Genomic DNA, 12,580 nt, shown 5'->3' with positions numbered 1-12,580 from the left:
TGAAAGTCCTTAAAACAGAAGCTGAAGTGAGGGCCTGGATTGTATTGACAAAGGTTTTGCTCTTGAACCATGACCTATTACGTGAGAGACTCGGACGGTAGGGTGTGTCCTGTCAGGTGACCCCAACTATTTTCACCTACATATAAGAAGCTTCCTTGCAACAGGGACACCACCATCAGGGAAGCCAGAGTCCATGGGGAATTTTCACGTCCAGGAAAATACTTAGAAGTCCAAGATGTTTCTGCCCAGCCTCGTCCCAAACTTAGAATCAGTGTTTGGGAGAAGAATTTGGGAAACAGATTATTGGAGGGGGAGTTTTAAACCTACTCTCCTACTTTTTGCAAACCCTTCAGTTTTCTCTTACACTGTGTGCAGGATGGGGCTGGTGGGACAGGGAGTGGGTCGGGGATCTTCCCATTCTCTGTCTCAAACCACAAATGACCTAAGAGGGGATGCAGAGGAATCACTCGGGTTCGGACAGGTTCTGCTCAGTCTCACAGTTCACAGAAGGCTTGGCTTTGATTCCGAAGCAGGGCGCTCTCCGCTCTCCATCATACTCAGTCGTAAGACTGTCATCAAGATTCCAGTTGTCTTCCCCGAGGAGCATTCCCTCGGACAAAGGTTCAAGCAGTTTGGCAAGATTTTCACAGTCTGTGCTGTTCTGGCCCACAGGGAGCTCACTCACACACACACACTCTCTCTCTCTTTGTGTGTGTGTGTTGTGGGGGGAGAGTTGTTGCAAGGGATTAAAAAGCCCAAATCACAGCACACAGAGCCTTCAGACTAAAGGAAACAACTTATCTTGTTCACAGATACATTGCTAGATGATAAAGAGATCAGTGATAGATGATAAGTGACTTTTTTTTTTCCCACCCGCTGTAGTATCAGTCCTCACGTTCTTGCCCCAAGCATTACTCCCAGTTTTCCCTGTGGAAGCACAGGCTAGAATTTAATGAACTGCCAAGTTCTGAGGGCTGGAAAGTGACAAGGCCGTGATTGGAGTGTTTGCTTCCTCTTCTGCATTGTTTCTCTGGAACTGTTTCTCATCTACTCGATTTACACATAAAAAAAATTACAGTATTCAGGGGTCCCTGGCTGGCTCAGTCGGTAGAGCACGTGCCTCTTGATCTCAGGGTCAGGAGTTGGGCCTAGAGCTTACTTTTTAAAAAATTAAATTAAAAATTACAGTATTTATTAATGAGTACCATGACCACAGATTTGTATGGAATCAGTTGTATACATGAGATAATGGAGTAAGTATAAATTCAAGATGGTGACACTTGAACATTTCTAAAGTTTTTGATTAGATTTCTGTATCCTTTAGTAATTGCACATTGCAGCACAAAGAGATCTCTGTCCCTCTTCTCTCCTCCCCATTTCTGACCTGCATCCTTCCCCAGCCCCCACAGTCCCTGAAATGATCAGTAACTTAGGCAGATTTAATAACTGTAGAGAGACAATACAGGCATTTTCCCTAAGGACAGGAAAGACACATACACAGAGATAAATAAATTCACCAAACAAGAAAAGCTTGCTTTGGCAGAGACTTTGATAAAGCTCTATAAGCTATACTCTGTTGAGTATCCAAAATCTTGAGTCGTTACTGGTTTTTCTCTTAAATTGTGTAAATGTAAATTACACAATTAGATACATGTATTCTTGATTAATAATGGAAGGAGAGCTGATAAAAAACATGTCAAAATAAAACTATCAACACAGGAGGGGCACTTGGCTGGCTCAGTTGGAGGAGCCCACAAGGCTGGCTCTTTGGGTCATGAGTTCCACCCCCACGTTGGGCGTCGAGATTACAAAAATAAATAAACTTTAAAACCAAAAAACCTACCAGCATAGGACAGCTTACTAAAGCATGTCACATTATTCCTTGACGTGTAGCCCATTTGTTACCTGACCATATTTGTTTGGGGGAGTTTAATTCCTTTACACATTCAAATGATACAAGGAGACAGCTCCAGAAGAAATTCTGTCCAGTTTATAAAAATTAAAAATAGGGATGCCTGGGTGGCTCAGCCTGTTGAGCATCCCACTCTTGGTTTCTGCTCAGGTCATGATCTCAAGGTCGTGGGATCCAGCCCCCTATTGGGTTCTGCATGGCATAGCCTAGAGCCTGCTTGTCCCCTGCCCTCCCCCCAAGCTCTGGCCCCGAATAAATAAAATCTTTTTAAACAAGTGAACAAAATATAGTTCTTGAAATTTGAGGCCCATTTTTTAAATGGTTTGGAATATTTAGGACTCAGAATGAAGCTTCCATGGGTTTAGACCTTCTTCAGTTACTTCAGTCATAGCCTTAATTCTGGTATTATTGCATTTCTGATTTTATTTTTTTCCTAAACGTCCCATCATTTTGCCAAAGTTTCAAATATGAGAGACTGTGCTTTGCTAAAGTGATTCACTATTGTTTTAATCCAAGACACAAAGCCCAGGAGGCCTTCCCCTCTACGCGCTGTGGACGGAATGACGGTAACTTTAATGTGAAGGACTACAGACATGCCGGTGCAGAAGATAGTGATTTTTTTTCTTGTTCAATTTTTAAACTAAGTCTAAGAATTACACTTTTTGTATGCATTTTACTAACAGCATACATTGCCATCTCTAGGTGACTTTTCAAATATAAAGGTTATGGAGATTTTCTCTTACATATAAATGCAAGCCAAACTATTTTTTTAATTCCCAGTAGCTTTTCGTTAGTCAATATTTACAATTATGTGGACATCCTGGGAATTTTTTGACATTGTTTTTCTGGGGTGCCTGGGCGGCTCAGTTGGTTATTGGGCTCAGGTCCTGATCTCAGGGTCCTGGGATGGAAGCCGGCATAAGGTTCCCTACTCAGCAGAGAACCTGCTTCTTTTCCCTCAGTCTCTGCCCCTCCCCCTCGCTGGTGTTCTCTCTCTCAAATAAATAAAGTCTTTTTTAAAAAATAATTCTTTGAGGGCGCCTGGGTGGCTCAGTGGATTAAAGCCTCTGCCTTCAGCTCAGGTCATGATCCCAGGGTCCTGGGATGGAGCCCAGCGTCGGGCTCTCTGCTCAGCAGGGAGCCTGCTTCCTCCTCTCTCTGCCTGCCTCTCTGTCTTCTTGTGATCTCTGTCTGTCACATAAATAAAATCTTTAAAATAATAATAATAATAATAATAATAATAATAATTCTTTGAAAATATATAGTCCTCAGACCTTAAGACTGTGCATGGTGCCAAAGCTTTCCTATGCTACTCCTTGTATTTAAAAAAAAAAAAAAGCAGCAAGGGTACTCTTAGGAAAACTCATTAACACCAACAGAGCACTTCTGGCTACGCAGAGGGGCAGAGGGACAGGAAATCCTCTTCCAGAGACTCTCAAATCAAATCACCTTTACGGAGCCAATCTCCCCCACCCTCCCTCCCCCAATGGCCTGGGGCAGCCCTTCATTTCCCCCTACCCAGGGTGCCACCTTCCTCCGGTAGCCTCTCCTCTTAGCCTCCCCTTCGGAGCAAGGTAATTTACACTCTGGGGTTTCAGCCTAAAGAGCTACCAACTAGGAGTTCTCACCCTCTAACAGGAAAGCCACTCCTGCACGTGACTAGCTTCAGATGAAGCAATACTAGATGCTCAGGGTTGGGGCAGATGAGAGAGAACTGTGAGGCCATCGTCAAGGAAACCACCCAGAAGCTTCTCTAGCTGGCAGAGGTCCCCAAGCAGCCAAGGAAGGGACACATTGTAGCCCCATGGATATTGACTAATCTCTATAGGCAACTTTCAATAAATCACTCTCCAGGAACTAAGACATTCAAGATCTCTGCCAGGCATGAATTTCTTCTTTTTCACTATTTCCTCTCCTCATTAAACAGCAAGTCCTTTGACAGCAGAAATCATGCTAAATGTCCCCGTATGTTCCACTCCAGGCAAAAGAACTGTGACTGAGGAGGTGGTGCTCAGAAAGGACCTGCTGATGGAAACCTGTCAAACCATTTTGGTTTCGTAATGAATACTGGGCCGGTGATGTGATGACAGAAAGGAACAGGCAGAGAAACGGTGATGATTCTAGTAGTTTATAGCTACAGTATCCAATTTTGTATGTATAAATACAGTTACAGACCATAAATATCCTAACAGCAAAATATCTGCCTCTAGACAGACAAAAAGCATTTTTGCAACTAAATAATACTGAGGAAAAAACAGATACTGAGGTAATGTTTCATCTAAAGTGACCACAGCCTAGGGCAAAACATTCTTACTGTTAAGTTCAAGTGGTTATGAAAGCCTTGTCTCATAACCTAAAAATGTGACTTTAATAGACATTTTCAAGCAAAACGGTATTTTCATCATAAATAGGTAAAATAAATATTATTATTCCTGCTGAAATTCAATCATGACATTATTTTTTATCTATCTAGGGATGCAGACTGGCCTTTTAACAATAAAAAAAGGGAAATTCATGAAACTTTTCTCAGAATCTACATATTATTCTAAAGCAAATTATACATATATGGCATTTTTATTCCAGGCGAGAAATCCAAATCCAATCCCCCTTTAAAAAAAAAAAAAAAAAAAAAAAAAAAAAAAAAAAAAAAAAAAAAAAAAAAAACTATGTAAAACATACTTAATTTCTCTTAAAAGATCACTTCCTATGAGACATACCCTGACCAGTTTGAGAAAGGCCTTTTACAGATTTTAGAAACTTCTCTAGAAACACATTCATCTTATCAAGTTACTTTAGTATATTTGTTTTACTAAGTATTAATTACAACAGTAAAAAAGCCTAAATCACCTTTTTCCCTCATTATTTCTGATTCTAGAAAATCCCTGTGCTCTTTATCTTGAAACATTCTACCTTCAAGAATCTTACTGGAGCCAACTAATACCTCTATCACATTTTTTTCAAGGTACAGGCTTTCCCATTAAGATTCACAGAAACATAATTCAAGGATCATCTGAACAGAAGCGATACATTTTTGAGTCAGAAGAAACAAAGCTTTCAAATCATTTTATATTTTGTAGTGACCTGTGGAATCCACACTCTCTACAACATTCAGTGTTCTGAGAATGAAATGTTTACTTTTAACAAGATAATATATAAACCAAGTCTTATCCCTCACTCTGGAGTTGTCATCCCAAAATAAAACCCAACACTGAAGACATATGTTTCTTTGCCTCTGACCACTGTCCATTCATCTGCCAACTCCGCTTACAGTAGGCTGCACAGCAACCTTCAGCAAAATTACCGGAATAATTTCGGAAGTTAAAAACAAAATGTTAAGTAATTAAGTCCTTATTTTTCAAAGCTCCTCCATTCTTGCTTTAAAATAAACAAAATGGTTTTATAACATCCTCACGAGCCAAAACAAATGTCTTCTGGAAAATCAACAAAAATCCATCTTTGTTGTATCCCATCTTCATTTCCAAGGACATCCAAAAAGCAAGTGAGATCTTCTCCATTACAAGGCATTTCCTCTAGATTAAATTTGCACCTACTGGGGAATCTTCCAATTTAAAGCAATCTCCTTGTTCAAGCTTCCGAGGCAGTCAGGTTCCCGACCGAAAGAGTTTGGATATCAGATTCAGAAGTTTCTGCCGGAAATTCAGTTTGTCTCCAAATTTCCTGAGTTGAATGGCACACTCCATTTCGGGGTCTGAAAAGGAAGGCTAAACATTAAAATCACACTGGTATTACCAACTGCAACCAGCAAGAGTTAATGTGCCCATCCAAGGGACAAGCTGAGTATTTACTCAGTGAACATTTACCTTAACTTTAGCTTTATGTACACCCATTTTCTCAATGCAAGAAAGGTGACTTAGCATGCATACCCTCCCCCCAACACACCATATACAGACACACTGTGACTCATAAATCAATAGAATAGTTAAGAATAAAGATGTTTACTCTGAAATGTGTGTGTGTGTGTGTTGAAGCACACTAAATGAGGCAAATGCTCCCTTTCAACAGGGGAACTTCCATCATACACCACAGAGTTAAGGATTAAGGAGCCTTGGCCAGCCTCAGGTGACATCATCCTCTTCTCACTCACTGAGGGTTGGTTGGGGGAACTGAAGTCAAATCCTGGAGTATGCTGTTTTTAAGTAGAATGTTTTTTAAATGGCAATAATTCACACCTCGTATTAGACCTTCATCAATAGACAAATCTAAATGTATTTTCCCCTCCTTTTTAAAAGATTTTATTTGACAGAGAGCACAAGCAGGGGGTGTAGCGGAGGGAGAGGGAGAAGCAGGCTCCCCGCCAAGCAGGGAGCCTGATATGTGGCCCAGAACCCAGGATCATGACCTTAGCAGAAGGAAGATGCTTAACCAACTGAGCCACTCAGGTGCCCCTCTAAATGTATTCTTAACCTCACTGAAAAACTTTGAAATGTTCTTCTAAGACTCATAAAATCTTGCAAAAATAAGACCACATTCTCTAAAATAACTTATAAATTTACATTACACTGTAAACCAAATTCTTCTTACAAACCCAATTTGTGCAACTCCACTGCCTTTATGAGTGAAGCAAAAATGTTTAATTCACAAGTTTACTACTTTTTAGAAGCGATATATTGTCATTAAATGAGTATTAATTTAAGAAAAAGGATTACAAAAGGATTTTAAAGGGGAAAAAATGATCTCTTTCCCCAAAAGAGGGGGCAGAAACTAGCTGCTAGTTGTTTCCTTCATCTCTGTTACACTTCTATAAAAGTGGTAATTTAAAAAAAAATTAAAACTACGTGTGGTGAGGGATGTTAACTAGCGCTATTTCACAATATATACATAAACCGAATCATCCTTTGATACATACATCAATCAAGGCTAATACAATGTCCTAGGTCACTTGTATCTCAATTAAAAGATGTATTACTGTCCAGTCGAGTTTAAGGGGGCCCTTTCTGCTGTCCTGTATTATTAGGAATGAAGTGGAAAATGGCAGAAAGGTATGCTCAGCTTAGGCCTTCTGGAAACGAGAGATTTCTTGGACATCACAAAAGGTGGGTCAAACTTTTTGGCCTCCCAAGAGCGACCCCGAGGGAGCACCCCGGTGCCCACTTAGGCAGGATGGTCACCCCACTTCCTTGCAAGCCTCACAGGCTCTATAAATCGAAAGTTAAAAGGGGGCCATCAGCGTCTGATGCAATAGCAGTATGACGAATTTTGAGCTCCGAGCCTGCAGCCGCCTTCGCTACACCCCCTTAGCGGATGGCTGCCCTGTGTGTTAAGATTTATAAGGGAGAGGGCGGGTCTAAAAACTTACTCGATGAGGCTTTATGGAGGGAGGAAGAAAGAATGGATGGATGAAAAACCACTACAGTGACCATCTGCTGTTCTCCTATCCATCTCCACAACCAATAACGACTGCTAAAATGTTACCACTCAAGACAGCACAACTTTCCCGGCTCCAGTGGTCCTCGCGGGGCCTCCGTAACGCTAATCGGCCCTCGGTGGCAGAGCCCCCATAGACCGAGGCGTAACGGACCGTTTTGTGTTGGGGGCCCGAGAGTGGCTACACTCAGAGCGGGGGCCCTCCATGGTCCCCGACTCCGGAGGAAGAGGGCCGGTCGCCAGGCCGCTCCCAGAGGAGCCTCTCCCGTCCCCACCTGCCGCGATCAGGACTTTCTCCTCGCGACTGCACTTGCACTTTTTCTCCCCGTGGCCCCGGGGCAGAGAAAGTGGGGCTGGAAGGCAAGCAAGGCGAAAACAAGGCTTCGTGCCTCCGCTAAGATCCCAATGTGCATCCCATATCGCGTTTCCTCCCTCACCATCTCCACCATCCGCGGTAAAAACCCTGAAAAACTTCCCGGAGGCGCCCCCAAAGCATGTCCAAGGGCGCAGACCTGCCGGGCCCGGAGGCCGCGAGCTACTGGGAAGACCCCGCCGGGACCGGGACCGAGACCTCGACCCTGAACCTCGCCCCGGCCCCGGCCCCGGCCCTGGCCCCGGCCCGGGTCAGGATCTCGGCGGACCCCAGCTGCTCCCTACCTGCCGGGGCCCGCGCTGGGCTCGGCTGCGCGCTCTTACGCGCCTTCTTCCCAGGCATCTCCACAGGCAGCCACCGGAGCTGTGCGGTAAAACCCCGGGGACCTCAGTCCAACCCGAGCCCCCTTAGGGCAGCAGGAGGCGAGCAGCACGCGGGTCGCGGACGGGCAGGAGCAGCGCGCAAGACCGGAGCGGACCGAAGACTGCCCTCTCCGGACGATTCTCGCGCCCCGCTCGCTCCTTATAAAGGGACTGTCCCGGGAACCGTGACGTAGCGAAACTTGACTGTGCGCCCGCCCCTGTCCCCGCCCCCGAGGGCCGCCGCACTGGGGGATATGCCCGGACTCGTTAGCGCTCCGCGGCGGTGGCGGCGATCCGCGTCTACACCCGGTCTCGCCTCGCCGTGACTCCCTTCGCTAGCGGGGCCCGCGCGGAGGGGGTCCGGGCCGAGAGCGCGCCCCCGCCCCACGTGGCCTCGGTCGCAGCTGTGGCGGAGCCGGGAAGTCGCGGGAGGGGAAAGTTCTAGCGAGAAGGCGGCGGCCTTCTTGGGGAGGCCGGGCGCCGGGTCCTTATCGTAAACCGGCAATTAGAGACTCTAACGAAGCCGACCCCGGAACCAGATCCGAAAGGGGGAGCTCGAGCTCGGAGGGCACGGGTGGTTGCGGGGAAATGAGATGAAGAAAACGTTCCCAGCAGTAGAGAGGGTGCCAGAGGCAAAGGGACTCACGTACCAGACTGAAACCCTGGGGAGAGCAAGTACACACGAGTTTGATCTGGAAGGGGGTTGGGAACGGTGGGCAGAGGGCTTAGTCCCCCGCCCCAGCTTGGGCTGGTGGAGCGTATTCCCTCTGGAGAGATCGACATTAACTCATTGGGTTGCTGCTTAGTAACGTGAAAAGAGTAAGGCATTATATGGGACACTTTCAGATGCTTTCGTGGAAGGAGAAATGAGGTATATGAGGCTACCTACACGATGTTTGGCGGGTCCCTGAATAATGCCATTATTAGAAAGAGGAGTAGTAATTGGGATTAGGTTATAGGTATTGAGAACCACAAAGTGAGAAGGGTCTGAGCGGGTATTTTCGCATTCTGTCCTCAGAACGATGCTGCGAAGCTGCCATTCTTACTCAGAAAGGCCAGTTTACAGGTGAAAACTTGTTTCTTGACATCAAGGGAATTCTGGAGCACCTGTTGGCAGAGAGCGGTGCCAGGATCTGAACCTAGTCAGGCCCCCTGCGGAGCAGGAGCTCTAACCCATCTTGGCGTTCCCAGTAATAACAGTTTTGGGGGGAAATGAATGTTCATCATACGCGCTATTCAACGAAGAGGTTGCAAATGGGCTACTGAGAACTGTGTGGTTCCCCCGGAGTGCTCTGTTTGGCTCGTGGTACTGATTTGCAAAATGTGTGGGAAAATTTGAGTTGGTTACCAACATTTAAAAATTGAGAGATTACTTTCAAAGCTCCGATCTCTGGCGTCCTTTGTAAACGGTGAAGCTCTGAAAACCCGGGGTCCGTTTTGCAAACGGGCAGAGGGCGCTAGAAGCCGGGTGGCAGCCCGTCCGAAAAACCGGGGTCCGTTTTGCAAACCGGCGGAGCGCACTAACCCGGGGTCCGTTTTGCAAACGGGCAGAGGGCGCTAGAAGCCGGGTGGCAGCCCGTCCGAAAAACCGGGGTCCGTTTTGCAAACCGGCGGAGCGCACTAACCCGGGGTCCGTTTTGCAAACGGGCAGAGGGCGCTAGAAGCCGGATGGCAGCCCGTCCGAAAAACCGGGGTCCGTTTTGCAAACCGGCGGAGCGCGCTAACCCGGGGTCCGTTTTGCAAACGGGCAGAGGGCGCTAGAAGCCGGGTGGTAGCCCGTCCGAAAAACCGGGGTCCGTTTTGCAAACCGGCGGAGCGCGCTAACCCGGGGTCCGTTTTGCAAACGGGCAGAGGGCGCTAGAAGCCGGGTGGTAGCCCGTCCGAAAAACCGGGGTCCGTTTTGCAAACCGGCGGAGCGCGCTAACCCGGGGTCCGTTTTGCAAACGGGCAGAGGGCGCTAGAAGCCGGGTGGCAGCCCGTCCGAAAAACCGGGGTCCGTTTTGCAAACAGGCGGAGCACGCTAGAAGCCTGGTGGCAGCCTCCGCCCCGCCGCCCTGGGGCGGGAGCTCCCGGCGGCCACGCCCCCTGATGTCGCTTTTCTCGTTTACATTCTGTGCCCCCAGTGGGCGTTTGAGCTTGTTTATTTACCTGAAATCCTTCAATCAACACAAACCTGCAAGAATTTATTTATGGCTTGGTCTTGCAGAAGTCGAGAGGAGTCTATAATTCAGGAACGAAACTACTCCTGAATTGAAACAACCTAGTTTATTTTTTTAAGATTTTATTTATTTATTTGAGGGAGAACAGGAGCAGGAGGGGAGGGGCGGGGAGAGGGAGAAGCAGACTCCCGGCTGAGCAGGGAGCCGGAACCCAAATTCAGGACCTCGGCCGAGGGCAGATGCCGAACAGCTGAGCCACTCAGGCACCCCCCAATTTTGACTGACTTAAGAAGGGACACCATTAATTTTCTGACTGGATAAATTAGTAAGCTTCTGACCAAATCGTGCACCCCGAAATGCAGACACATTCAACAAAAGAAAAGCAATCCTACCGTTGTTTACCTACAAAGGGTGTGCCTAGCCTGCCCTCTAACATTATCATTATAAAAGGTTGTTAGCCACGTGACCCGTACTAGCTACAAACCTTCGGCGAGTGGTTCCTTTTAGCGAATTGCAAATTCAACTTGCTGGAAGGGGAAGGGAGGGGGGAAGTTGGGGAGGCGTCATCAGAGGCGGGTCAAATCAGCGATTGATGGAGCCCCGTGTAAAATTTTGGGTTTGAAAAAAATAAAATAAAAATTGGGGTTTGAGATGGTCCATAAATTCTCAGATTTAACATTCTGTTAAGGGAATTTGAAGTTGAGTGTGTAAAGGCTCTCTTACCTGTATACTTCTCTGGAAAAGTGACGTTCTCATTTTCCGAGAACTTGTGAGAAATATCAATGTGTCGGGATTTTGACGGCTGGGACTCACAACAAAAAGATTCATCACGAAGCTTTAGGATCCTGCTATCTGTTAAGGAAGGAAGGAAGGGAGAAAGGTAGGGATGAGGAACGGGAGGGGAGAGGAAGGAAAAAGAATGCGGAGGACAATTTTTAAAACTATTACCAGGTATCAGTTTTCATGGACCAAGTTAAAAAATAACGGTACAAATCTGACAATGCCTGTGTTGTCATTATGTGGTTTTTTAAAAAATTACTAATAAAACCCAAAACAGAACAGAACAGAAAACATGATTTGTAATAGAACAGTCATTCACATATTTCGTGCGGAAAATAGGATTTGACAGGAAAACAAAGAATATGAGAGTCGTGTAAGGGGAATTGAAAGGGAACTGTGACAAAATACGTAGGCTGGAGACACGAGTCTGTTTATTCCGATAAAAGGAGACTTTTTTGTTTTGTTTTGTTTTGTTTTCCTGTAAGACAGGCTTGTTAACAGGAAATCAGACTCATGCATTAAATCAGTTAAATGTCCTTTTAAACAGCCGCTGTGCTGGATTCTGGGGACACAGTGCTCCCTGCCCCCACAGAGATGATGTGGAAGAGGCCTAACTCTCAAACTCAGTGCGTGTTAAGAATCACTTGGGGAAGGAAAAAAAAAAAAAAAAAGAATTACTTGCGTATCTTGTTAGAATGAACATCAGATTGTGAAGACCTAGCTGGGTTTGAGGTTCTGCGTCTTAAACTCTGGTGGTGCCCGAGCGTCCGCTTCTCAGACCTCACCTCGTACAGCAAGGCTGGAGGGTGATAGGGCCAACTACACGGGCGGAGATGTATGCAGGCCGAGATTCCCCGTCCCAGGGAAATTATGGAGGACTATGGGACAGCCTGGGCGGGCAGTGAAGCGTGAAAGGCCACTTACATAGACACTGAGGCAAAAACAGGATTGGCCAAGCAATGAAGCCAAAAGGAAAGATGTTCCAGGCAGAGACAGAGGGGGAGGCAAGGTGAGGAGGAAGTGGTGAGAGGTGGTAAGTGGAGAGGGACCTGAGGAGTTTGTGTATGCTCCGGGAGGCAGAGCGGAACCACAGAGGATTTTAAGCATGCGGGTGGGTGATAGGATCAGATTCGAGAAAGTTCACTCTGGCTGCAGCATGACTAGATTAGCTGAGCTGAGAGTGGAGATGGTGGGACACGTGAGGATACACAGTACGGTCATTCTCATACAAGGTGGTAGGGTCCACAAGGACAGTCACTGTCTCAGCCCCTGGCTTCCTAAAATTCCCACATTTCCTGACTAGGGTAGGACTGCATTCTATTAGAGCATGACTTGATATTTTTCAGCATATATAGGATTTTCTCCTATATTAGTTTCCTAAGGCTGCCACAACAGAGAACCACAAACAGTGGCTTAAAGCAATAGGAGGGTAGGGCACCTGGCTGGGTCAGGGGACAGAGCGTGGGAACTCTTTATCTTGGGGTTGTAGGGCCGAGCCCCATGTTGGGTGAGCCACTTAAGAAATGATACCTGACCTCAAGTAGTTTACTGTCTAGTTAAAGAAATGAAATATATCTGAATTAACAGCAAGTAATTAAAATGGATTATA

The 12,580-nt window shown here is 46.2% G+C and overlaps 1 protein-coding gene across 2 annotated transcripts; it reads right to left on the bottom strand.

The window, feature by feature from the left end:
- Positions 1-4,024: 4,024 nt before the first annotated feature.
- On the bottom strand, positions 4,025-8,182 carry PMAIP1 (phorbol-12-myristate-13-acetate-induced protein 1). 2 transcript variants are annotated; one of them, XM_004745583.3, is made up of 2 exons: positions 7,955-8,182; positions 4,025-5,621 (listed from the first exon to the last, which is right to left on the bottom strand). In XM_004745583.3, the coding sequence occupies exons 1-2, from the start codon at positions 8,010-8,012 to the stop codon at positions 5,515-5,517; spliced, it is 165 nt and encodes a 54-aa protein (XP_004745640.1). In that variant the 5' UTR covers positions 8,013-8,182; the 3' UTR covers positions 4,025-5,514. The 2 variants fall into 2 exon arrangements, 1 of the variants encoding a protein (XP_004745640.1); XR_006602151.1 differs by lacking the exon at positions 7,955-8,182 and adding an exon at positions 5,873-7,948 and having other exon boundaries at positions 5,534-5,621.
- Positions 8,183-12,580: the final 4,398 nt, after the last annotated feature.

Source organism: Mustela putorius, unplaced genomic scaffold, assembly GCF_011764305.1.
Source record: "Mustela putorius furo isolate JIRA1106 unplaced genomic scaffold, ASM1176430v1.1 tig00003858_pilon_pilon_pilon, whole genome shotgun sequence".
Classification (NCBI taxonomy): Eukaryota; Metazoa; Chordata; class Mammalia; order Carnivora; family Mustelidae; genus Mustela; species Mustela putorius.
Note: the sequence above shows the minus strand (reverse complement) of the source record. Positions and strands in the feature narration are given on the sequence as shown.